General features: G+C 49.2%; 1 protein-coding gene across 3 annotated transcripts in view; it reads right to left on the bottom strand.

Moving 5' to 3' along the window:
• Window positions 1-8,772: 8,772 nt before the first annotated feature.
• The window catches only part of LOC119956402 (excitatory amino acid transporter 2-like), a 48,403-nt gene continuing 29,444 nt past the window's right edge, over window positions 8,773-27,731 (bottom strand). For all 3 annotated transcript variants that reach the window (XM_038783588.1, XM_038783589.1, XM_038783587.1), the window contains exons 7-11: window positions 26,950-27,183; window positions 25,428-25,622; window positions 19,164-19,298; window positions 15,412-15,643; window positions 8,773-9,718 (exon numbers count right to left, since the gene is read on the bottom strand). In XM_038783588.1, the coding sequence (XP_038639516.1) occupies window positions 9,560-9,718; window positions 15,412-15,643; window positions 19,164-19,298; window positions 25,428-25,622; window positions 26,950-27,183 (955 nt within the window). In that variant the 3' untranslated portion in view covers window positions 8,773-9,559. The remainder of the gene's footprint in view (window positions 9,719-15,411; window positions 15,644-19,163; window positions 19,299-25,427; window positions 25,623-26,949; window positions 27,184-27,731) is intronic.

Raw genomic sequence — 27,731 nt, 5'->3', positions numbered from 1 at the left:
TTGAATGTTTACAACAGCAAGATCCTTCTTGCGTGTGAAAAAGTCCTTCGTCGGTCGGAGCTGCTGGTGGGAGGAATCAAGTCTAGCCTTCCTATAGCTGGTGGGCAGCACGGTAGCTCACGTGGCTAGCACTGTGGCTTCACAGCGCCAGGGTCCCAGGTTCGATTCCCCGCTGGGTCACTGTCTGTGCGGAGTCTGCATGTTCTCCCCGTGTCTGCGTGGGTCTCCTCCGGGTGCTCCGGTTTCCTCCCACAGTCCAAAGACGTGCGGGTTAGGTGGATTGGCCGTGATAAATTGCTCTTAGTGTCCAAAAGAATGTTAGGAGGGAGTTCTTGGGTTGTGGGGATAGGGTGGAAGGGAGGGCTTAAGTGGGTCGGTGCAGACTCGATGGGCCGAATGGCCTCCTTCTGCACTGTATGTTCTGTGTATAAACATAGTCTTCCACTTGCCTCTTCCTTCTTGACAAGGAATCTCATCACCTCTCCAAGGACTCCAACACGACGCCTTCAGTCGTCGGTATCATCAGCGCTCAGGGTGTGGAAAGATCACATTAATTACCCTGCTAGGCTAAGAGCGGGGGGTGTGGGGTGGTCTTTCTTCCCGTGGGACCCATGTTGTCATGGAAACGTCCGCCTTTAGGTGGGGAATTCTGAGCTTTCGTCCCGGCGACAATTGAGAAATGGCCATGTACGGCCGAGATCGCTCGTAACTTGATGCCCACCCGCTTGGCATTTGAAGCCACCAGCGCCAACCAAGGGGCTGGTTTAGCTCACAAGGCTAAATCGCTGGCTTTTAAAGCAGACCAAGCAGGCCAGCAGCACGGTTCGATTCCCGTACCAGCCTCCCCGGACAGGCGCCGGAATGTGGCGACTAGGGGCTTGTCACAGTAACTTCATTGAAGGCTACTCGTGACAATAAGCGATTTTCATTTTCATTTTTCATTTTCAGTGGCATGACCTCGTGCCAACAGCAGGCTTATGACTCACTCAGGCTTGCTAGAAACCACATATATTCCGACGGCAGGAACCGGTCATGGGCAGGTAAAAGGAACATGTCCAGGCGTTGTTTCCTTTATTTTTGTTGAATTGAAACAATAGTTTCCTGCTGAGTTCTTCCTCCGAGGCAATACCCCGCCTATTCAGCCAACCTGCTAACCAATCAGTACCCTTTCCCACAAGGAGGATAAATTGTTTCTCCCTTTTGAAATTTGGTGTTCTTGCTCCTGTCCTGATGAGTGCAGGGTGCAAAGCTTCAACAGCATGCTTCTTTTTTCAGCAATGCTCATGGTTTCTGGAAACTAAGGCCAGGATTTTCCGTTCCTTCCCTATCTTCCGGTGCCGTCGAAGGTGCTTTCCATAGACGGTACCGTAGAGGGGGGGGGGAGGGGGGGGGGGGGATGAGTCACAAGCTGACAGGCAAGGACCATTTTAAAGCGCGTACGGGGCCACTCCCATTCTAGAGAAGGTGAGGGTCGGGTCAGCTGGAAAATGTCGGGCGAGGGTGGGACGCGTCCAGCCAGGAATCACGGAGTGCCCCAGGGGGGTAGGCGGGGGGGGGGGGGGGGGGGGGGGGGGGGGGCTCCCAATGACCGACTCCTGCCCCAATTATGTGGCCGAGATTACTTCTGCATATTTATTATTATTAACCAATGACTCATAATCAGACGTAGAAATCAATAGCCGTGTAGGGTCGCGCCGGGAAATTCTGCAATGGAATTCAGCCGCGGCGGCCACGGGAAATGGATTGTTGCCGGTGAATTCGAATTCTGCTATTTATTTGTCAGTTCAGAAGCAGGATTGGTTTGCCTTGGTGTCTGCTTCCTCTTGTATAATATCAATAAAATGTACAGCGAAAATGTGCTGCCCGTGCTTTTGGCTCTCCAAATGTCTTCTTGTTTTGGGGAATGTATATTTCTCTTCGTGTCTCTCTCTCTCTCTCTGCTTTCCGATGAAAGACCAAAGCTGGGATGAGAATATTCCATCCAGCCCATCACACAGCAACGTTCATGCCACACGCGTGGAGCGATCGCTGACCAGAAACGCGTTGACGGGAGCGGCGACAGCGAGTCGCTCGTCTCCTAATTCCTCAAGGCTGCTTTCCCCTTTGAAGGGGGGAGGGCTGACTGGTGGTGATTAGGATCACCGCCCCTAAGGCGAGGGGCAAGGTTGAGAGGGCGGGGCCTTCATGAATAACCTCAGCCGGTACGGGGAATTGAACCCACGCTATTGGTCTCGCTCTGGGTCCGTGCATCTGGGTGTTATGATGGAATATTCTAGAAGGTCACTTTCATTGTTTTTCTAACTTCTACAAGCTGGAGACAGACTCAATAAAGTCTTCCTTATGTCGAACCTTCAAAGTTACACTCTGCAATATTACTGATGTAAAACCTTAAGACACCCCCCCCCCCCCCCCCGACTATCTTTGTGCACAAGTTAACCAGCTTGCTTCATCAGTTCACAGATGAAATAGCTTTACTTTCTCCAGGGGAATGTTGGGCATGAATACCCCTGGATCCCAGGGGCAATCATTGATACTTTCAAGAATTTATCTGCCAGGCTCTAAACTTTGGATTACCCTCCCAACACCTCTCTGTCTCTCTCGCTCGCTTTCCTCCTTCAATGCACTGGTTTAAAAGGCTTGACAAGGCCTTTGGTTGCCTGACCTGATATCTCCCTATGTGGGTCAGTGTAGTTGTTATTATAGTTTCCGCGAACATCATGAAATATTTTGTCAGATCAAAGGGGAAATATAAGTTACCGTGTTGTCACGGTTCCCGAAAAGTGGCAACACAGGAGGCCGAGGTGATTAAGAAGGCACATGGGGCTGGTTTGGCACAGTGGGCTAAACAGCTGGCTTGTAATGCAGAACAAGGCCAGCAGCGCGGGTTCGATTCCTGTACCGGCCTCCCCGAACAGGCACCGGAATGTGGCGACTAGGGGCTTTTCACAGTAACTTCATTGAAGACTACTTGTGACAATAAGTAATTATTATTATGATGTGGAGATGCCGGCGTTGGACTGGGGGGAGCACAGTAAGAAGTCTTACAACACCAGGTTAAAGTCCAACAGGTTTGTTTCAAATCACTAGCTTTCGGAGCACTGCTCCTTCCTCAGGTGAATGAAGAGGTAGGTTCTAGAAACATATATATAGACAAAGTCAAAGATGCAAAACAATGCTTTGACTGCGAGCATTTGCAGGTAATTAAGTCTTTACAGATCCAGAGGGAGGGGTAATCCCAGGTTAAAGAGGTGTGAATTGTCTCAAACCAGGACAGTTGGTAAGATTTTGCCAGCCCAGGCCAGATGGTGGGGGGTGAATGTAATGCGACATGAATCCAAGGTCCCGGTTGAGGCCGTACCCATCAGAGGCTGAATGCCCTTGACTGCCAGTGTTCCCTTCCCGTCGGGGAACACTTCAGCAGTCAAGGGTATTCAGCCACTGATCTCCGGGTAAGCGTTCTCCAAGGCGGCCTTCAGGACACGCGACAACGCAGAATCGCCAAGCAGAAACAGATAGCCAAGTTCCGCACACATGAGTACGGCCTCAACCGGGACCTGGGATTCATGTCGCATTACATTCACCCCCCCAGCATCTGGCCTGGGCTTGCGAAATCCTATCAACTGTCCTGGCTTGAGACAATTCACACCTCTTTAACCTGGGGTTACCCCTCTCCCTGGATCTGTAAAGTCTTAATTACCTGCAAATGCTCGCATTCCAAGCATTGTCTTGCATCTCTGACTTTGTCTATATAAATGTTTCTGGAACATACCTCTTCATTCACCTGAGGAAGGAGCTGCGCTCTGAAAGCTAGTGTTTGAAACCAAACCTGTTGGACTTTAACCTGGTGTTGTAAGACTTCTTAGTATTATTATTATGGCATGCTTGCCTTCACCAGCCAGAGCAGTGGGTACAGGAGTTGGGAAATCATGTTGCAGCTGTATAAAACCTTGGTTAGGCCGCATTTGGAGTACCGCACGCAGTTCTGGTCACCACATTATCAGAAGGACGTGGAAGTTTTATAGACTGTGCAAAGAAGGTTCACCAGGGTGTTGCCTGGTCTCGAGGGTGGGGCTGTGAGGAGCGGTTGAATAAACTAGGGCTGTTTTCACTGGAAATTATGAGAGGCAAGTTGGAGGCTTTTTCCAAGGGTGGAAGTTTCAATTACAAGGGGGCACAGGTTCAAGGTGAGAGGGGGAAAGTTTAAAGGAGATGCGCGGGGTACGTTTTTCACGCAGAGAGTGGTGGGTGCCTGGAACGCGCTGCCAGAGGATGTGGTGGAAGCAGGCACATTAGCAACATGAGGCATCTGGATGGGTACATGAATAGGGAGGGAATAGAGGGGATATGGACCGGGTAAGGACACCGTGATCGGCACAGGCTTGGAGGGCCGAAGGGCCTGTTCCTGTGCTGTATCTTTCTTTGTTCTCTGTTGCTCTTTCTCGTCTCCATTGTTCACCTCTGGCCTCTGCATTGCGTACCCCCCCCCCCCCCCCCCCCACCCCCCCGCCCATCCTCCACAACCCAGTCCTCCAATCTCTCAGCATCACTCTGACCATTGACCTCTGGGTCAGTTGAACAACATGGCGGGAACCCTTGTTGCAACAAGATGCTGCCTCTCTTCCCGGTGAGGGATGTTTGCCACCCGCTACTTGCCTGCTCCTGCTGGGATACCTTGCAGTGGATGGGCGTGCATCTGTGTGCATCACGGTTCCCCTCCTGCACCTTGGAGTACGCCGGGCCTGGTAGGTATTTCCAGTATTTTCAATTTTTATTCCAACGGATGTATCCCTCCTCAACGGAGAATCCCGTCGCTCCAGGAATGACACCTTCATCACACTCAGTACACCCTTGGTAAGGTAAGGGAATAAAAGCCCAACGGTGACCATGGTCATTTAGGGGCGCCACAGTGGTTAGCACTGCTGCCTCACGGCGCCGAGGTCCCAGGTTCGAATCCCAGCCCCGGGTCACCATCCGTGTGGAGTTTGCACATTCTCCCCGCGTCTGCGTGGGTTTCGCCCCCACAACCCAAAGATGTGCAGGGTAGGTGGATTGGCCAGGCTAAATTACCCCTTAATTGGAAAAAATGAATTGGGTACTTCAAATCTTTTTAAAAGTTGACCGTTGCCGTTAAACAAGGGCAGCACGGTAGCATAGTCGATAGCACAATCGCTTCACAGCTCCAGGGTCCCAGGTTCGATTCCGGCTTGGGTGACTGTCTGTGCGGAGTCTGCACGTCCTCCCTGTGTCTGCGTGGGTTTCCTCCGGGTGCTCTGGTTTCCTCCCACAGTCCAAAGATGTGCACGTTAGGTGGATTGGCCGTGATAAATTGCCCTTAGTGTCCAAAATTGCCCTTAGTGTCGGGTGGGGTTACTGGGTTATGGGGATAGGGTGGAGGTGTTGACTTTGGGTAGGGTGCTCTTTCCAAGAGCCAGTACAGACTCGATAGGCTGAATGGCCTCCTTCTGCACTGTAACTTCTATGATAAACAACCCATCTGATCCACTAATGTCCGTTATGCGAAGGAAATCTGCCGTCCTTCCTTCTGGGTCTCGCCCTACATCTGACGCCAGAACCACAGCAATGCGGTTTGACAGTTTAACTCTTAATTGCCCCCCCCAGCCAGCCACTCAGCCTTCGAGAAGGCAGCTCACCACCACCTTTACAAGGGTAATTAAGGATGGGCAATATGTGCTGGCCTACCTAGGGCACCCATCCACCCCCCCCACAAATGACTTAGAAACAACTATTGTTTTCCATGGCGTTGTATCTGGAATTCTACGAATTGATGACCTTGTGGGACACACAGAAGGAGCCCACTCCACCCGGTTGATGGGCAATAAATGCTGGCCCAGCCCTTATAATCTTTATTATTGTCACAAGTAAGCTTACATCAACACTGCAATGAAGTGACTGTGAAAATCCCCTCGTCGCCACATTCCGGCGCCTGTTCGGGTACAGGGAGGGAGAATTCAGAATGTCCAATTCACCTAACAAGCTCATCTTTCGGGACTTGTGGGAGGAAACCGGAGCGCCGGGAGGAAACCCGCGCAGACACGGGGAGGCCGTGCAGACTCCGCACAGACAGTGGCCCAAGCTGGGAATCGAACCCGGGGACCCTGGCGCTGCGAAGCACCGGTGCTAACCACTGTGCTACCGTGCCGCCCAATTAAAAATAAATGGTTGTGAAAAGTAACAAAAGAGCGGAAGAGCGTCCAGTGATGGGCCAGTGGCCACATGTTTATTAAAGCAGCACAATGTGAAAGCAAGTACTTCAGGAGCAGTGAACACAGGACGTGGCACAGGTTGAACACAATGGAATGGCCACTACCAGCTACAGAACTGTGACCGCAGCCCAATATTTGATAAAGCCACGCATACTGAGTGATGAGCGCCAGCTCCCTCCAATAGGCCATGTCTGTCCACTGAGAGAGGTGATGCTCCCCCCCCCCCCCTCCCAAAGCTAGATCCCAGCAGATCTGTAGATCAAAAACCGGATTTGGTGATTTGGGGAGATCATGAGATAATTTCCCTGGAGCTGGGGAGACGGATGTTAATTGTATCCTAACTGAGATTTTTAAGCATGCTTCATGTTTGTCATGATCTGGGGTTCTCTTCTGCTCCTCCGTAGAGATGATCGGGGGGTGTCACAAGGGCTGGGTGCATGGTTGACCCCCCCCAAAATCACATTTTAATCTGATTCTTGTACGTTTTCCATAGTTACCATGCCTCTTTAAGGGGGTTGTCCACTTTAACGGGCTCATTTGGCCTGCTGTTACCTTGTAAATCTGTTCCCCTTTCCTAATTTGGTTCATTAGTTTAGTTCAAGAAAGCATATAGGGGCAGATCGAAACTGCGGCAGCAGGGGTTTGGAGACACATGCTTGCAAGTGCGTCTCCGTAAACAAAAAAAGCTACGAGATGCGGGAAGACTTGCGTTCGGGTTCGACCGTTCGCAGCTTGGCTTTGTGGGCGAGGGTGGTGGTGCATAAAACACATACCATGGAAGCACAGAACAGACACAGCAGGCCAGCTCATCTTTTATATCCTTAACTCTCGTATGTTTGCGTGTCTCTTTGAGATTCTGCTCCGAAAGCTGGAACTATAAACGCTCTCCATGTCAAGGCTCAATAAGCGGATATCTGAGTGAAACACGATTGTGACACTCGCCTCTCTTTGTGATGGCCGACAAGATGTGGAAGGGTAGATCTAGAAGGGGCTGGTTTAGCTCACTGGGCTAAATCGCTGGCTTTTAAAGCAGACCTAGGCAGGCCAGCAGCACGGTTCGATTCCCATAACAGCCTCCCCGGACAGGCGCCGGAATGTGGCGACTAGGGGCTTTTCACAGTAACTTCATTGAAGCCTACTCGTGACAATAAGCGATTTATATTTTCATCTATCAGCTGGAGGCTTTCCCACTCCCTTAATCTTACGAAACAATTGCCCATAACTTCCTGGTTCCCCAGCGTCGCATTTAGGGGGCAACCTTATTTGGGCGGCACGGCAGCACAAGTGGCTAGCACTGTGGCTTCACAGCGCCAGTGTCTCAGGTTCGATTCCTCGCTGGGTCACTGTCTGTGCGGAGTTCTCCCCGTGTCTGCGTGGGTTTCCTCCGGGTGCTCCGGTTTCCTCCCACAGTACAAAAACGTGCAGGTTGGGTGGATTGGCCGTGCTAAATTGCCCTTAGTGACCAAAAAGGTTAGGAGGGGTTATTGGGTTACGGGGATAGGGTGGAAGTGAGGGCTTAAGTGGGTCGGTGCAGACTCGATGGGCTGAATGGTCTCCTTCTGCCCTGTATGTTCTATGTTATGATGTACTGGAGAATCCCTCGAGGAGGTTCCCACATTCGGGTCTATCTGGCAATTGCCCAGAAGCACTAACTTCCTCTGGACAATTGCCCTGGGCCGGGGACAGAAGCGATTTAAATCGCCAACTTCAGCTGTTTTTCCAGTTTTCCTCTGAAAGTTACTCTGAGCGTTAGGGGGAAAACGCACTTCCAACTCCAGAGTAACTATTTAAACACCCAGACCCAGCCTGGTATGCCTGGGACCCCACCTCCTCCAAACACACGCCCGCCACACCCCCCCCCCTCCCCCCCCCCCTCCCCACCCCCTCCCCACCCCACCGCACGGGGGACCCATCACATCATCCCGGACCCCCATTTATACAGATGGAGGGAGGGGACTTTTCTTGGCCCCAACTTTTGGAACAAGTCTCCAGTTCCCTTCCATTACAGCATCCCAATTATTCCTCAAATGATTCCGGGGGGCAAAGTGCTCAAGACTCAGTTCCTGTTTGCCGATCGCTCTTCCCGGACATTATTTTCGAGGTCAGTCCGCGCCCTATACCCTGTCGCAGTTGATTTTGATGTGACATTCTGGAGTCACTCTCTCCTCACCCTTTTAGATACGGAAAAGGTTACCTTTTCACTTCTTTCATCTTTTATTGACATGGTGGACGGCCAGAGCGAGCAAGGATTATTCTAGAACATGTTCCAGCACCCGAAGTTCCGTGGCCATGCCCGGGGGCTGGTCGCAAAGCCGGTCCCGGCGTAACTTGGCTCAACTAGATAGGGAGGCCTATTGACCACTGAGCCAATAATGAGGGTGCCCTTCCCACAATGCACTGCACAGTAAGGGACAATGGGCATCACCCTGCTAATGGAGGAACGTTCACCATTCTCCCTGACCCCAATGCTGTAGAATTCATTTGGTCATTTCTGACTGAGCAACTCAAAATGTATAACAGATTTAGGAAAAGAAAAGAAACCTTATTCTAAACTGTAAATGGCGTCTAAGCAATATTGTTGGAATTATGTATGTACACATCTTCAGTTTACATCAATTAAATACAAGTGGCACATTCAGCACGTTCACACACATATATATATATACAAATTACACCATTGCCTCTTGTCTCTTGCGCCATCTTCTTTCTTTTGGTCTTTCCTTGGCTCAATCGATCATCTGGTCTGACCCTGACCCTCTCCCTCCCATCGAGATGTCGGTCTTTGCCACAAGATTTAAGCAGCTAGGGTCGCCAATTCCTCTTGGACATGTCCCTGGAGGTGAGATTGCGTTACCTCCCACTGCCCCCCCCCCTCCCCCCCCACCACCCCATTACCCTGCCCACCCTGCCACCCATGTCCAATTGGAAAGCAAACAAACCCTTGGCTACCTGGCTGGATGAACCCTGACTGTCTTTCCTTCCCTCACGTCCATTATTTTGGTAACCTTCAAGCAGAAGTATCTACTGGAATTGTAATAAAACGCCATTGTAAGTGCCTTCCCCCAGGGTTGCTCAGAGTAGGGTCCGGGGGAATTCATGCTCAAGTCCCAGAGACTCATGGGTAATCTTGAAGAGCTAACAACCCCAATCTGCACTGAAGTTCTTTATTTATAAACCTTTAAGGTGGGAACCTATCTAATTGACATTTCCAACAATATGAGTTAGTCATCTAACACAAGGTTGACTGTAAAGTATCTCTATTTAAAACTAAGGTTTTTGTTTTGCTCTCTAAGAAGGGAAAAGACTTTTTTAAAAATTTACAGGACCAGGTGATATTATTCCTTGTCTGCATTTTTACCCCTCTCTTCATATCCTTTTCTCCCATCGCAATTGGTCAGTTCTTTAGTCTCTTCATGGTTCAGTTGCTCGGCTTCCTTCAGTTCTCCGAGCTCATTTTCATCTTGTTCAGTGCTGCCATTCTTGATGTCTGTGGTCTGTGGTGGGACATTACCATAAGCAGTGGTCAGTAACATTCGCGCCTCGCAAGTGCCAGGCTAATGATGTTCTCCAGCAAGAGAGGATCTAACCCTAACCCTCTCCCCCTTGACATTCAATGGCATCAACATCGCTGAATTCCCCCACATTGACCAGAAACTGAACTGGACTAGCTGTGACATTATCACAAATGTAATAACTGCACGGGTTAATGTCATGTATAAATCAACCACTAGAGGGAGCTAGATTTAGACGTATATAAGACATTGATGGGTAGACAGGTTGAGGAGAAAGCTAGAGTACAGACTGAAGGAAAGATAGTGTGAGTGAGAGCAGATCATAGTTAATGTAATAATGTAGAGATTAGCAGTAGATGAGTATAGATTATATGTTTATTATCACCTGTGAATTATATAGAAGTGTCAAATCCAAATAAGATGTGTTAATAAATTTATAGCTTTGTTCAATTTAAAGCTATTTGTGGTATTTGTGAACACAAAGAACAGCACACTAGCCAGAATAGCCAGAGGCTGGGAATCCTGTGGCATGGAACTCACTTCCTGACTCCCCCTAAGCCTGTCCACCATCTACAAGGCACCAGTCTGGAGTGTGATAGAATGCTCCCCACTTGCCTGGATGAGCACAGCTCCAACAACACTCAAGAAGCTCAACAACATCCAGGACAAAGCAGCCCCGCTTTATCAGCACTCACCAGCCAACTTAAACATCCACACCCCCCCCCCCCCCCCCACACCACCGATGGACAGTGGCAGCCGTGTGTACCATCTACAAGATGCACTGCAGCGACTCACCAAGGTTCCTTCGGCAGCCCCTTCCAAAACCCAGAATCTCTACTGCCTCGAAGGATGAGGGCAGCAGGTGCACGGGAACACCATGCAGATTCCCCTCCAAGCGGCAGGGTAGCACAGTGGTTAGCACTGCTGCTTCACAGCACCAGGGTCCCAGGTTCGATTCCCGGCTTGCGTCACTGTCTGTGCGGAGTCTGCACGTTCTCCCCCGTGTCTGCGTGGGTTTCCTCCGGGTGCTCCGGTTTCCTCCCACACGTCCCGAAAGACGTGCTTGTTAGGTGAATTGGACACTCTGAATTCTCCCTCTGTGTACCCGAACAGGTGCCGGAATGTGGCGACGAGGGGATTTTCACAGTAACTTCATTGCAGTGTTAATGTAAACCTACTTGTGACAATAAAGATTATTATTATTATTATTAAAGCCACATGCATTCTGACTTGGAAATATATCCCTATTCCTTCACTGTCGATGAATCAAGATTCTGGAACTCCCTCCGTAAGAGAACTGTGGGTGTGCTGTGAGGGTCCTTCCTGTTGAATCCCTCTCCTCCCATTTCTTTATTTTTGATGTTTTCATTTTGATCTATGGGTGCTTAATGGACATGTGCCTTTAAGTGGGGCAGGGGAAATGAGGAACTCGAAAGTTGGAACAGAGAACACCCTACCCGCTTTGGACAGAAATACTCAGGCGCTTTGGCACCCGAGGGATGGGTGGGACTCGGTTCGATTGTTGGGCTTGTGACTAATGAATTGGCCAAAAGGCTGTGCCCCGCCCTGTAATAGGTAGTGATTGGAAGCTGTCTGGGCGGGATGATTTTCAGAGACATAAGGAAAGGAAAGTTGAGACCTAGACACACAGAGAAAAGGACCCTCTCTCTTTCTTTGTCTCTCTCTCTCTCTCTTTCTTTCTATCTCTCACTCTCTCATAATTTGTCCAGAAATGTTGTGAGCTGCTGTTTTTTCTGGAACTGCAGAGACCTGAATGAACCCACATTGAAAACCATGACAGACTGGAAACTTGAAACCTGGAAAGCCTGGCTTGAAGGACAGTGTGCTGAAGAGAACCATCTGAAAGAAAGACTCTTTACTTATTATTATTCACCCTTCTCTTGCCCTCTGTTTACTTGTTTGTCCAGTGTGTGCGTGTGCGTGTGCGTGTGTGTGCGCGTGTGTGTAGAATGTGGGGGGCAAGTTAAAGTGGGGGGGATTAGGAATTAGGTAATACAGTCCCAGGTTCGATTACCGGCTTGGTTCACTGTCTGTGTAGAGTCTGCACGTTCTCCCCGTGTCTGCGTGGGTTTCCTCCGGGTACTCCGGTTTCCTCCCACAAGTCCCGAAAGACGTGATTGTTAGGTGAATTGGACATTATGAATTCTCCCTGTGTGTGCTCGAACAGGCGCCAGAATGTGTCAACTAGGGGCTTTTCACAGTAACTTCATTACAGTGTTAATGTTAGCCTGCTTGTGACAATAATGAAGATTATAAATTAATTGATTCGTTAACTAGTTTATCTGCTGCATATTTCATTATCGGTCTTGTTGTAAATAAAAAGTAATTGTGTTTAAATTTACATGCTTGGTGACTGTAATTATTGGCATCTAAGGGTCAATGAATCAACCAATAATTCAGAGGGTTAGATAGGGTGGACAGCGAGAGCCTTCTCCCACGGATGGAGGTGGCTAGCACGAGGGGACATAGCCTTAAATTGAGAGGTAATTGATATAGGACAGAGGTCAGAGGTGGGTTTTTTACGCAAAGAGTGGTGAGGCCGTGGAATGCCCTACCTGCAACAGTAGTGAACTCGCCAACATTGAGGGCATTAAAAAATTTATTGGATAAGCATATGGATGATAAGGGCATAGTGTAGGTTAGATGGCCTTTAGTTTTTTTCCATGTCGGTGCAACATCGAGGGCCGAAGGGCCTGTACTGCACTGTATCGTTCTATGTTCTATGTTCTAATTGTTAGACAGATATCCAAAGTTTTTGGACTGTGGTGCGGCTCCAGGTCAAGGGGCTAGAACTGACTCCGCCCTGGCCCAGGATGTCGTCAGAGTACCTAGACCACAGGGAGTGCAGCGGTTCAAGAAGGCAACTCACCACCACCCTCTCGAGGACAACTAGCGATGGGCAACAAATGCTGCTCTAGCCATCGACACCCTGGAAATAATTTTAGAAATGACAGAAATCAACGGATAGTCCAACACTACTAGCTTGAGTACCTTCTGGTCGCCACATTACAGAAAAGATATGACTGCGCTGAAGAACATGCAGAGGACAGTTGCCGGAATATTGCCAGAACTTTGAAATATTAGCTGTGAGGAAAGATTGGCCGGGGTTATTCTCTTTGGAACAGAGGAGGTTGAGCGGTGATTTATTTGCGTTGCATAACATGATGAGGGGCCCAGATAGATTAAATAGGAATAAGCCATTTAGCAGAGAGGTCAATATGCCAGGAAGCATAGTTTGAAAGTAATTAGTCGAAGGAATAGAAGGGAGTTGAGGACATTTTCTGTTCTTCTGAAGGGTCTAGAAACAGTTGAAAGGATGGCAGTGCCCTACCTTTCCAGTCCTGGCCAATATTCATCCCTCAGTTAACATACTACGGACATTAACTGGTCATTAACACACTGCTGTTTGTTTGACGTTGAGGTTCCCTGTAACAAACAATGAGTGTACCGCAAGAATGCACCATTGGCTGTAAAGGTACTGTAGTGATATCATGGTTGTGTTGCAATTCACCGACTGTCCACTAAGAGTCTCACTAGTATATAAGTGAATATAGAACATAGAACTGTACAGTAGAGGCCAGTACAGCACAGTACAGGCCCTTCGGCCCACGATGTTGTGCCGAATTAGTCTGAAACTAAGATCAAATCAACCTACTCCCAAACATTCTAGTGCACTCTATATGCCTATCCAATAACCGCTTGAAAGTTCCTAAAGTGTCCGACTCCACTTCCATAGCTGGGAGTGCGTTCCATACCCCAACCACTGTCTGAGTGAAGAACCTACCTCTGACATCCCTCCTATATCTTCCACCATAAACCTTACAGTTATGCCCCCTTGAAACAGCTACATCCACCAGAGGACAAAATCGCTGAACGTCCACTCCATCTCTCTCATCATCTTCTACACCTCTATTAAGTCACCTCTCATCCTCCTTTGCTCCAATGAGAAAAGCCCTAGCTCCCTCAACCTTTTCTCATAAGACCTACCCTCCAATCCAGGCAGCACCTGGTAAATCTCCTTTGCACCCTTTCCAATGCTTCCACATCCTTCCTATAATGAGGTGACCAGAACTGCACACAATACTCCAAATGTGGCCTAACCAACGTCTTGTACAGTTGCAGCATAACCTCACGGCTCTTAAACTCAATCCCCCTGTTAATAAATGCTAACACACTATAGGCTTTCTTCACGGCTCTATCCACTTGGGTGGCAGATTTCAGAGATCTATGGACATGAACTCCGAGATCTCTCTGCTCCGATGTTAGAGTTAGGTGACCCCCTCAGACTGGCTGGAGGAAGCTGGAGAGAGGTTGCTTGTGCATGATCCTACTGTTATTCCTATATTGTTTTGTATCTTTTACCCGCAGTTAATGTTAATAAATCATTTGTAGCTTTAGCTACAAGTGTGCTTGTAGTATAAATTTGTATCTGTAATATAAATTTGTAGTAAATTTGTAATAAATTTGTATAGACATAGAACGATACAGCGCAGTACAGGCCCTTCGGCCCTCGATGTTGCACCGACATGGAAAAAAAACTAAAGGCCATCTAACCTACACTATGCCCTTATCATCCATATGCTTATCCAATAAACTTTTAAATGCCCTCAATGTTGGCGAGTTCACTACTGTTGCAGGTAGGGCATTCCACGGCCTCACCACTCGTTGCGTAAAAAACCCACCTCTAACCTCTGTCCTATATCTATTACCCCTCAATTTAAGGCTATGTCCCCTCGTGCTAGCCACCTCCATCCGCGGGAGAAGGCTCTCACTGTCCACCCTATCTAACCCTCTGATCATTTTGTATGCCTCTATTAAGTCACCTCTTAACCTTCTTCTCTCTAACGAAAACAACCTCAAGTCCATCAGCCTTTCCTCATAAGATTTTCCCTCCATACCAGGCAACATCCTGGTAAATCTCCTCTGCACCCGTTCCAAAGCTTCCACGTCCTTCCTATAATGAGGCGACCAGAACTGTACGCAATACTCCAAATGCGGCCGTACTAGAGTTTTGTACAACTGCAACATGACCTCATGGCTCCGGAACTCAATCCCTCTACCAATAAAGGCCAACACACCATAGGCCTTCTTCACAACCCTATCAACCTGGGTGGCAACTTTCAGGGATCTATGTACATGGACACCGAGATCCCTCTGCTCATCCACACTACCAAGAATTTTACCATTAGCCAAATATTCCGCATTCCTGTTATTCTTTCCAAAGTGAATCACCTCACACTTCTCCACATTAAACTCCATTTGCCACCTCTCAGCCCAGCTCTGCAGCTTATCTATGTCCCTCTGTAACCTGCAACATCCTTCCGCACTGTCTACAACTCCACCAACTTTAGTGTCGTCTGCAAATTTACTCACCCATCCTTCTGCGCCCTCCTCTAGGTCATTTATATAAATGACCTAGAGGAGGGCGCAGAAGGATGGGTGAGTAAATTTGCAGACGACACTAAAGTCGGTGGAGTTTCTGTAATATAAATTTGTAGCTTTAGCTACAAGTGTGCTTGTAATATAAATCAGACCATCCGACAAGAACATTACAGGTACTAAGGCCTTGAAAGTTGATATATAAAAGCACGTCCTTTCTCTAGTAGGCAAACCCTTGAACGTCTGATAGAAAATGAATCGAAAGGAAACTTTACTTCGTAATCGTCAGTCGGTATCGAGTTGTATCCCGCGTAGGGAAGCCGGGTCGTGATCTCCATCTTGTAGATCTTCTCGTCGTCGAGCGATGGTCGGAGTTTAATCATTTCGAGGTCATTTTGATCCGAATGTTGGGCATCGATGGCCTCCAGTTCTAACTCGGAGAGATGATGCACTATGCCAGCCCCGAATGAGTCTCCCACCACGTTCACCGATGTTCTCATGCGGTCGCTGAAAATACGGAAATCTGACGTTGAAATGCGTGGAAGGCAGAGGGCCTGAAGACGAGGCCATCAATAATTACAACGACACCGGGACTGAGAGATTATACCCATCAGAAAAGACCGAACAAGTTGGGTCTTGTCTATCTAGGAAAGAGGTGGGTGACCGGATAGTGGTCTTTGACAGAGGGGTTTAAAACTGTGAGGGGGTCGGACAGCATGGGCAGCTCCCATTGGAGGATGGGTCAAGCTCCCACCAGAGGACACTGGTTCACTATGAATGGCAAAAGAACCAACGTTGAAATAAGAAGAAACCAACCCCGGGGTTGATGGCGGCAATATTTCAGCATTACTAATCCAGATGCCCAGACTAATGCCCTGGGGACAAGGGTTCAAATCCCACTGTAGCAGCTGGCAAAATTGAAACCGATTTAAGGATATTTTCTTATGTGGGCGCGGCTTAAAAATAAGGGGTGGCCCAGTTAAGACAGAGATGAGGCGAAATCCTTTCCCTCAGAAGACAGCAAATCTCTGGAACTCCCTTCCTCCAAAGGCAATGGCAGCAACGTCTTTGAATATTTTTAAGGCAGAACTGGGTGGATTCTTGAATAACGGCGGGGTGGGGGGAGGGATTTATCGGGGGTGGGCAGGAATGTGGGGTTGAGGTTACGATCAGATCAGCCACAATCTTATCGATTGGCGGAGTAGGCTCGAGGGGCCGAGTGGCCTCCTCCAGCTCCTAATTTATACGCTCTTCCGCGCAAGGAAGTTACAATCTGAAGTGCACTGTCCGAGAGTGGAGACAGATTCAATTGATTTTCAAGAGGGAATCGGATGAACATCTGCAGTAGCAGAGCTGCTGGGGCAAAGAGCAGGGGAGTGGGACTGGCTGGCTTACTCGTGCAGAGGACCAGCATGCACACAATGGGCCGAATGGCCTCCCTTTGTAATGTCACCAGTCTGTGGTTCCATTCCGAAAGGGTTTGATAGGGTAGGTGGAGTGGAGATGTTACCACTTGCGGGGTTAGGGAGAAAGGGGGAGAGACAGACACCAGGAGGGGCTGGTTTAGCTCACTCGGCTAAATCGCTGGCTTTTAAAGCAGACCAAGCAGGTCAGCAGCGCGGTTCGATTCCCGTACCAGCCTGCCCCGGGCAGGCGCCGGAATATGGCGACTAGGGGCTTTTCACAGTAACTTCATTGAAGCCTACTCGTGACAATAAGCGTTTTTCATTTCATTTTTCAATCTAGGGGCCATAAACGCAAGACAGTCGCTGATAGATTGCCAATGGAGTCGGTGATAAATTTCACCAGTAGGTTCGTGTAAAAGGGGTAATCCCACTTCGGTTTTACTCCAAGTCAGTTCTTCGCGCACCATCAACTCATTCTTTCCCCTTTAAACCAATCCCTGCTCACCCACCTTCACCACCAATGTTGAGGGAGTTGGGGACACGGTGGTACTGCCTCTGGACTAATAACCCGGAGATCCAGGTCAGCATTACATAAGAGACACACAAAATAGGAGCAGGAGGATGCCATTCGGCCCCTCAACCTCTGCCATTCATCACGATCATGGCTGATCCGGGGGGGGGGGGGGGGGGGGGGGCAACATGGGTTGAAACCCCATCGTGGCAGCTGGTGGGATTTCTATTCAATGAACACATCTGGAATTGTAAAGCTAGTCTGAGTAATGGTGGTCACGGACAATCCTGAATGGTGGTAAAACCCCATCTGGCAATCTGCTGTCCTTACCCGGTCTGGCCCACACGTGACTCCAAACCCACAGTGGCTGATTCCTACTTGCCCTCTGGAATCGCAAAACCGGTCAGTTCAAGGGCATGGGATTAGGGTTGGGAAACAAATGCTGGTCTTCCCGTTGACACTCCTGAAACGATAGAAAAACCCTTCCTGCCCCGGAATATTAGGGGTGGGGGGGATGGGGGTGAATTCGGTGATGCGGATCCGTCGGTCAACTATGACTCAGTTGGTAGAAGACTGGGCCTCTGAGTGGCAAGGTTTTGTGTTCACTGGAGGACGCAAGCATACAAATCGAGGCTGTCACTCCGCTGGGGTACTTGGGGAGTGCTGCACTGCCAGGGGTGCCATCTTTCAGGACAGAAGTTAAGAGGACGGCCCCGTCTGCCTACTCAGATGGATGTGTAAGACGGCGCGGCACTATTTTAAAGACTAAGAGCAGTCAATCCCTGAACATTTACCCCTCTATGGGCAGAACAAGCAACACGTTGTCCGGGTCAGCTTGTGGAATCTAGCTGTGCGCGAACGAGCTGCCGCGTTTCTTTCATCGCAGCAGCCGCCGCGCTTCAAAGACATTTCGTTGGCCGTAAAGCACTTTGAGACATCCAGAGGTAACGAAAAAGGGCATCTAAATGTGCACTTTTTTTTAGGGGGGGGGTCCTTTTTCTGGCCTGTAGAAACAGTTCAGAGAAGGTTCATCGACCGAATCTTGGAATGGGGGATTTGTCTTATGACGATCAGTCGGTCCCTTACTCGTCGGAATTTAGAAGAATCAGAGGTGAACTTATTAAAAGGTATAAGATCGTGGATTTGCCGTGTGCTTTATTTTGAGAGGTTAGTTCCCCTTATTGGGGAGTCTACAACCAGGGGGCCACAATTTAAAAAAAAATTAGAAGTTGCCCATTTAAAATTGAGAAGAGGAGAACTGTGTTCTCTCAGAGGGTCATTCTCTTCCCCAGAGAGCGGTGGGGGCTGCGTTATCCAATACAAAAGCTGAGTTAGACAGATTTTTGGTCAACCAGGGAGTCGAGGGTTGAAAATGAAATTCATTTTGAAAATGAAAATGAGGCTGGTACGGGAATCGAACCTTGCTGCTGGCCTGCTTGGTCTGCTTTAAAAGTCAGCGATTTAGCCGAGTGAGCTAAACCAGCCCCTGAGCTAAAGCAGCCCCTAATTGCTTATTGTCACGAGTAGGCTTCAAATGAAGTTACTGTGAAAAGCCCCTAGTCGCCACATTCCGGCGCCTGTCCGGGGAGGCTGGTACGGGAATCGAACCTTGCTGCTGGCCTGCTTGGTCTGCTTTAAAAGCCAGCTATTTAGCCCAGTGAGCTAAACCAGCCCCTATACAATTATGAGGTTATAAGGGACAGGGAGAAAAGTGGAGTTAAGACCACAATCAAGTCAGCCAGGATCTGACTGAATGGCAGGCCCAATCTGTGGGTGACTTTCTCCTGTCCCTTTGCCCTTGCGTTCCTTCCTAGGTCCCCAATCTCTTCCTCCACTTTCATTTTTAGGCGGGCCCTCCGAATCATGTGATATCGCTTTAAGAGATAATATGCAAGTAGCCAGGATGCAAACCATGTGACCAACAGACGCTGTTCAGAGTAGCTTGTGGTGCGAAGGAATTGCAGCCGCACTTTCCTGTTAACGGTAGCTGTCAAACCTTTATAGTAAATCGGAGTAGTCCTATTCAAACATAGGCTCAGTTTGCCAGTCCCGTGTGATATTGGTATGTTTGTATTAAGCGGACATAGACACACAACAGGGTCTTGCTCACAGTAGCCAGTCGACTGCGATGAGAAGGCTGACGTCCTGGGTCGGAAGCCCCACCGCTGTCAAAATCAGGAGCATCGTCACGAGGCCGGCGCTGGGAATGCTGGCTGCCCCGATACTCGCCAAGGTAGCAGTCAGACTAACGAGGGCACAAAGAGAACAAAGGGATAAACTTAGAAAACATGTGCAAGAGATGACTTGCCCCATTCCTTCCCCATAAACCCGAGGTAGGACTCCGCTAGATGCCGGTCGCCTCCAGCTTCTTAGCCGAACGGGAAATGGCAGGATATTCCTCTGTGGGGGGCATCGCACCCGCTGACCTTACACACATGCATTTCCCCTCCGATGTGCTCCTCCCTGATTGGGAGGACAGAGGCTCGTAATGATCGGATTGTAGTATTACTGATCCAGTAAATTAATTGAGGGAAATAAAACCAGCTTAGGGTATGTACGTACAGAGCACATTTAACATCATGAATGAACCTGCGGTTTCAAAGCTCGTATTTGTTTTTGAGACAGACGCTAATCGAAAAGGTAAACTGAGAAAGAACTCTGACTTTTCCCGTTTCTCAGAAAACTAAGATCGAAATTGAGATTGAAAATTTCCGGAGTGACTGAAACAGGATGAAACATATAAAGAATCAGAGAGCCATAAGTGTTCGGGTGTTGGTGATTCCAACGGTGCAGTACAGGCAGGTTGAAGAGAGAGGAATAGATCCAAAAGCTAAGAACAGACAAATATACAGCTGCTGCAGCTATCTGTTAATTGAAAATAACATTGGTGAATCTGTACCATCCATACCTTCACAAGCAGAGTTGAAGAGGCTCCGCCATTCAACGTGTGCCATTTTTGTTAAATATAGAATTTACAGTGCAGAAGGAGGCCATTCGGCCCATCGAGTCTGCACCGGCTCTTGGAAAGAGCATCCAACCCAAGCCCACACCTCCACCCTATCCCCGTAAGGGCAATTTTGGACACGAAGGGCAATTTATCATGGCCAATCCACCTAACCTGCACATCTTTGGATTGTGGGAGGAAACCGGAGCACCCGGAGGAAACCGGAGCACCCAGAGGAAACCTACGCAGACACGGGGAGGATGTGCAGACTCCGCACAGACAGTGACCCAAGCCGGAATCGAACCTAGGACCCTGGAGCTGTGAAGCAATTGTGCTATCCACAATGCTACCGTGCTGCCCACTACGGGCCATGAATATCATGCCCCATAGGTCTCAGGCTGGTTGGGTTCCGGTGTTGGCTGGGGACCAGGCTAAGTCTTAGAAGAGGAAGAGCTGAAATTCTTTGAGAGGCAGTTTTGAAGGACCTTTTGGGTAAGATTGATGATGTATGTGCTGAGTGGGCGGCCCAGCTAATTCGCAAGATCTTTCTTAGTTGTATCTTCCATTTAGCGTGTAACTTAGAGTTTATAATTTGCCCGTTAATTCCCATTTAGGGATCTGCTGATTGGGAGTATAGCTGATTCCTGAAGATAGTGGCCGGCATTTTCCGACCCGCTCCTGCTGGTAGGATCTTCCGCCCCGTCGACAGCGAACCCCTGCGTGGGTCTACAGGTGGCACGGGGGAGGGGGGGGGCAGGGGGTGGCACATACAATGGGAAATCCCGTTGACAATGGCAAGACCATAGGTTCCTGCCACCACCCATGGTGGGCAGCCTCCAGTGCTGTGAACCATGCCAAGGGGGAACTGGCCCAGTATTTGGTGTTTGCTTGTTTGACTCTTTTATAGGAATGTTTTTGTTTTAATCCAGGGAATCTTGCGGCTTTGTTTTTTTTTTCAGTAAATAACTGGAATTTCGAATTTGTTCCTTTACCAAAAAAAAAACCTTAACAGTTCTCGACTAAGGATGTGACAATGTAGCAAAACATCTCAAAGAACTTCCCAGGAGCATTATTCGAAAAAAGGAGATATTAGTCACACGATCAAAGAGTTTTACGCAGTGTCTCAGAGGAGGAAAGACATGCGCAGTGGTCCGGTGGTGTACCACAAAGATCGCTGCTGGATCCCTTGCTGCTTGTCATGCACGTCAATGATCCAGATGGGAATGTGTGGGGTATGGTCAGTAAGCTCGCAGGTGACACGTAAATTGGTGGTGTGGTAAATTGCCAGGAGGAAACCCTCAGAAAGCGATACAGGTGGGCTGGTCAGAGGGCAGAACAGCGGCAAATGCAATTTAACCCTGGAAATCGTGAGGTGATGCAGTTTAGGAAGACGAACAAGGCAGGGGAACACACAATGAATGGTCGGATGGTGGGAAGTACAGAGGACCAGAGGGGCCTTTGGGGGCATGTCCGCAGGTCCCTGAAGGTAGCAGGACTGGTAGATAAGGTGGTTCAGAAGGCATATGGGGGCCTTTATTAGCTGAGGCATAGAATATAAGAGCAGGGAGGTTGTAATGGAACTGTACAAAATGCTGGTTAGGCCGCAGCTGGAGTACTGTCTTCAGTTCTGCTCGCCACACTATAGGAAGGATGTGATTGCGCTAAAAGGGAGCAGAGGAGATTCACCAGGATGTGGCCGATGCTGGAATGTTTCAGCTATGAAGAGAGGCGGGTTAGGCTGGGGTTGAGGGGGGGACCTGATTGAGGTGAACAAAATTCTGATGGGTATAGATGGGGTAGATAGGAAGAAACCTTTTCCTTTAGAAGAGGTGTCAATAGGGCAGCAGGGTGGCGCAGTGGTTAGCATTGCTGCCTCACGGCGCCGAGGTCCCAGGTTCGATCCCGGCTCTGGGTCACTGTCCGTGTGGAGTTTGCACATTCTCCCCCTGTTTGCGTGGGTTTCACCCCCACAACCGGTCTTGTTATGCTCTTGGCGTAGCATAAGCAGCTTCCTTGATGTGCACTCTGACAAAGGAAGGTTCAGACGTGGAGATAACTTCAACACGTTTATTAAACTATTTACAATTCTCCTACTCAGATTCGCCACGACTGTTAATCCTTCTATAGCTACTCAGACTGACGAACCAGTCTGCTACAATCCACGTGGCGGGTGTGATGTTGAATCAACCCTGTGTCTGTACTCACTGCGTGTCTCCACTGGAAAGAGGAAGATCATGTGTGCTGTGTCCTTTATATATGGGTTGGTGTAATGCCCTCCTGTGGTAGTGTCACCTCTGTGTGTATCGTGAATGCCCATTGGCCGTGTCCTATCGTACTGACCTATTGGTTGAGTGTCTGTGTGTCATGTCTCTGGTGCTCCCTCTAGTGTCTAGCTAGTCTACGTGTACTTACATTAACCCCTTGCGTATCTACAGTGATGCGTATCACCACACAACCCAAAGATGTGCAGGGCAGTTGGATTGGCCACGCTAAATTGCCCCTTTATTGAAAAAAAAATTAATTGGATACTCTAAATTTATTTTTTAAAAAGAAAGAAAGAAGAGGTGTCAATGATCCAGGGGACATAGATTTAAGGAAATGGGCAGGGGATTCAGAGGGAATTTGAGGAAAATCCTTTTCACAGGGAGATGGGAATCTGGAACTCGCTGCCTGAAAGGGTGGGGGAGGCGGGAACCATCACTGCATTTAAGAAGAATTTAGATGACCACTTCAAACGCACGAGCCATACATGGCTATGGACCAAATGCTGGAAAATGGGATTCGAGTAGATAGGTTCCGACGCCGAGCAGCAGAGATGCAGATTTTGATTTATTGTCACGTGTACCGAGGTACAGTGAAAGGTGTTGTGCTGGGTCCGTTTCAGGCCCATCTGAAAAGCACAGGACGTACGATAAAAGCTTTGGATGCCCTTGCGTCTGGAGGGCAGAACGTGGGAGACCAGCCAGGAGTGCGTTGGCAGAGTTACGTTGGGAGGACGCACGTGGGCAGCAAGGTAGCATAGTGGTTAGCACAATTGCTTCACCGCTCCAGGGTCCCAGGTTCGATTCTCGGCTGGGTCATTGTCTGTGTGGAGTTTGCACCTTCTTCCCGTGTCTGCGTGCGTTTCCTCCGGGCGCTCCGGTTTCCTCCCACAGTCCAAAGACGTGCAGGTTAGGTGGATTGGCCGTGCTAAATTGCCCTTAGTGTCCAAAATTGCCCTTAGTGTTGGGTGGGGTTATTGGGTTATGGGGATAGGGTGGAGGTGTGCGGTTGGGTAGGGTGCTCTTTCCAAGAGCCGGTGCAGACTCGATGGGCCGAATGGCCTCCTTCTGCACTGTAAATTCTATTCTATGAAATCCCACCAGGACAACGGGAGAAATGGAATTTTTAAAATCTTCTACTGCAAGCTGGGTCTCAGCAAAAGTGGCCATGTTGGATGGTCTTAAAAGCTCAACTGGTTCACTAACCGTCTTTCCGATAGGAAACCTGACATTCTCATTCAGTGTCCATCTGTTGGTGACCTTCCTTCTCAGTTAACCATCCTCTAAAATGATCGAGCAAGCCTCAAGAGTTATATCATAGAATTCACAGTGCAGAAGGAGGCCATTCGGCCCATTGAGTCTGCACCGGCTCATGGAAAGATCATCCTACCCAAGCCCACGTCTCCACCCTATGCCCGTCACCCAGTAACCCCACCTAACCTTTTAGGACAATTTAGTGCGGCCAATCCACCCAACCTGCACATCTTTGGACTTGTGGGAGGAAGGAAACCGGAGCACCCGGAGGAAACCCATGCCGACACGGGGAGAAGGTGCAGACTCTGCACAGTTGGTTACCCAAGCCGGGAATTGAACCTGGGACCCTGGAGCTGTGAAGGGACAGTGCTGACCGCTGCGCTATCGCGCTGCCCAGGCAATATGGAGGACAGTAAATCCACATTTGAGGAATAAATGCTAAGAAGGAGATTGCACTCAATTACTGTGACCCAATTGGGAACACGATGGCCTTTTGAGTCAGAAGGCTTGAGATTCACTTGAGGACTGTTGGGTTCTTTGGCAATCGCAAACTTACTAAGCGCCCAACAAGGATTGGTAAAACAATGGGAGTTCTATCCCTGATTTTCAGGGCACCGGTTGTCAACAGGGGAGCCGTGTTTAGGCTGTGCCTGAGAACATGTTCGATGAGCAATAGGGTCATGAGATATTTCTGGTTTAAATGGATCACGTTTCAGCGATGTTTTTTTACGCACTCTTGGTTGCATGCTGTATCTGTCCGGCCTCTGGTTGTACCTTCAAATGATGCCCAACCACTTGTCCCAACTTCTGCTTTCTCCATTAGGTGCTTCCAGTCTCCCCTGGTGACGCATGTCCTGCGCAGAGCATTAACAGCTGCGCAATATCTGGTGAGCGGCATCACCGCCTGCGTTGCATTCAAGGTTTGCCTGAATTGGCAATAGCGTGCCAATGGTGGATGAATTGCACATCGACTGTCGGCTCTATCTACCTGCTAATATGGCTGTGTGCTTGTCAACCAATCCCGTTCTCCTGCGCCATAAATTGTTGTTTGAAATTTAATATTCTTGCATTTGACCTGATGAGTGCGAGGCAAAAAGCTTCGGCGACACGTCTCTCTTTTCCACAAAATTCAGGTTCTGTTCGACTAAATTGCCACTTTATACATTGGGGCAATTTTATTCCCTGATGCAGTCCAGAGATGTGCGGCTCAGCTGGGTTGACCCTTTTCAATTGTCCAGAAGGTTAGGGAGGGTTACGGGGTCATCGGAATAGGTTAGGAGAGTGGGCCGAGGTGGATCGCTCTTTCAGAGGGTCAGTGCCGACCCGATGGGCCAAATGGCCTCCTCCTGCACTGTAGGCATTTGAGGGTGATTCACTCCTGAATAACTTGGTTCTAATTTTAGGATTGTGCGTCTCTCGTATCGGATTCCGCCATCAGAGGAAATAACTTGGTTGTTTTTACTCTCTCAAACTTTTATTTAAATCACCTCACAACCCAGTGACACAGGGGAAAACGAGCCAGGTTCGTGCAACCTGTTTATGAGTTAGGAATTATACCGCTCAGTCCCGATATAATTCTGGCGAGCCTGAGCCGTGGCCAATCAAAGGCCAGATAGATCCTTCCTGAGGTGTGGAGCCTGGGATTGGCTGCAGTTTTCCAGGTGGGCTCGGACTATGATCCGATACAAATGCTTTTTCCTGTGGGAAGAGGCGGGGTTTAATCCAGAGGAGGGCAGCCAATCCGGAGAAAACCAAATTTACCTTTGAATGAAATGGGCGAGCAAGGCCACTCGGCTCAAGGGCTATCAGGGATGGGCAACCAATGGAGGACCCGCCCCAGTGGCGGCCACATCCCGTGAGGAAAGAATAACATCAGAGGGGAGGGAAAGGGATTGCCGCGAGAAGGAGCACTTACCTCACGGTTATTATCTGCCCAGGGTCCAGGGCGATTCCATTCATCTGGGCAATAAAGATGGCCGCCACTGCCTCGTATAAGGCTGTTCCATCCATGTTTATAGTGGCCCCAATTGGAAGCACAAATCTGGTCACCCGTTTGTCAATGTGCAAGTTTTCTTCGAGGCATCGAAATGTCACAGGTAATGTACCGGCACTATATGAAGGATAGATTGGGACAACATTATTGACTGCCCCAGTAATTAGATACAGAGTGATACTCTCTCGATCCTGCCCAATCGAACACTGCCACAGCTGTTACTGAGTAAAGCTCCCTCTACACTGTCCCCATCAACCACTCCCAGGACAGGTACAGCACGGGTGTTAGATACAGAGCAAAGCACCCTCAAACACTCCCAGGACAGGTACAGCACAGGGTTAGACAGAGTAAAGCTCTCTCTACACTGTCCCCATCAACCACTCCCAGGACAGGTACAGCACGGGTGTTAGATACAGAGCAAAGCTCCCTCTACACTGTCCCCATCAAACACTCCCAGGACAGGCACATCACAGGGTTAGATACAGAGTAAAGCTCCCTCTACACTGTCCCCATCAAACACTCCCAGGGCAGGTACAGCACAGGGTTAGACACAGAGTAAAGCTCCCTCTACACTGTCCCCATCAAACACTCCCAGGACAGGTACAGCACGGGGTTAGATACAGAGTAAAGCTCCCTCTACACTGTTCCCATCAAACACTCCCAGGACAGGTACAGCATAGGGTTAGACACAGAGTAAAGCTCCCTCTACACTGTCCCCATCAAACACTCCCAGGACAGGTACAGCACAGGGTTAGATACAGAGTAAAGCTCTCTCTACACTGTCCCCATCAAACACTCCCAGGACAGATACAGCATAGGGTTAGATACAGAGTAAAGCTCCCTCTACACTGTCCCCATCAAACACTCCCAGGACAGATACAGCATGGGGTTAGATACAGAGTAAAGCTCCCTCTACACTGTTCCCATCAAACACTCCCAGGACAGGTACAGCACAGGGTTAGACATAGAGTAAAGCTCTCTCTACACTGTCCCCACCAAACACTCCCAGGACAGGGACAGCACGGGATTAGATACAGAGTAAAGCTCCCTCTACACTGTCCCCATCAAACACTCCCAGGACAGGTACAGCACAGGGTTAGACACAGAGGAAAGCTCCCTCTACACTGTCCCCATCAAACACTCCCAGGACAGGTACAGCACGGGGTTAGATACAGAGTAAAGCTCCCTCTACACTGTCCCCATCAAACACTCCCAGGACAGGTACAGCACGGGGTTAGATACAGAGGAAAGCTCCCTCTACACTGTCCCCATCAAACACTCCCAGGACAGATACAGCACGGGGTTAGATACAGAGTAAAGCTCCCTCTACACTGTCCCCATCAAACACTCCCAGGGCAGGTACAGCATAGTTACCATTTGGAGTCAACCTTGAAAATAAAAGCACCTGCTTCCTCTTTTGATTGACACAAGAGTCAGTTTGTACCTGGACGCTGTTCCGAGAGCTGTGATCCAGGCTTGAAATATCCCACCACAGAATGTGAGTGGGTTCTTCCTCGTGACGACGAAATAAATGGAAGGCAGAATGAGCGCACCGTGGATGATTAGACCGACTATCACGGTCACCATGTACATTCCCAGCTGCCGAGCTACGACCTCCAGGTCCTTGATCTCTGCAATCTTCCCACAGATCAGAGAGGCAATCCCCAGGGGCGAATACCTGCCAAACAGAACATGCTACTCATCAGCCTGGTCTCCGCTTTGATTGGCCGCCCATTGGCAGGACTAGAAACAAGATGGGCATGGACGGGTAGTGGAGGGGGCTGGTTTAGCACAGTGGGCTAAACAGCTGGCTTGTAATGCAGAGCAAGGCCAGCAGCGCGGGTTCAATTCCCGTACCAGCCTCCCCAAACAGGCGCCGGAATGTGGCGACTAGGGGCTTTTCACAGTAACTTCATTGAAGCCTCCTCGTGACAATAAGTGATTATTATTATTATTGTTTGGGTGAGGCAAGATTCATGATGGTTCCTTTGGTCAGCGTGGAGATTCATCATGGTCAATGATACGCCAGGCCCACCATTTCCTTCTGAAGGGCAAACCAGCTGTAGCTCAATGGGAACCACTCTTGTGGCAAATGATTGCGGGTTTATGCCCCACCCCAAGAGACTAGAGTACTTCATCTCAGTTCATGTGCCCGACGCAGTACTGATGGAGTGCCAAACTGCCAGAGGCGCCATATTGCAGCTGGTCACCCCTGTCTTCTCAAAG

The sequence above is a fragment of the Scyliorhinus canicula genome, chromosome 23 (assembly GCF_902713615.1).
Source record: "Scyliorhinus canicula chromosome 23, sScyCan1.1, whole genome shotgun sequence".
In the NCBI taxonomy this organism is placed as follows: domain Eukaryota; kingdom Metazoa; phylum Chordata; class Chondrichthyes; order Carcharhiniformes; family Scyliorhinidae; genus Scyliorhinus; species Scyliorhinus canicula.
This window is presented reverse-complemented; position numbering and strand designations above follow the sequence as displayed.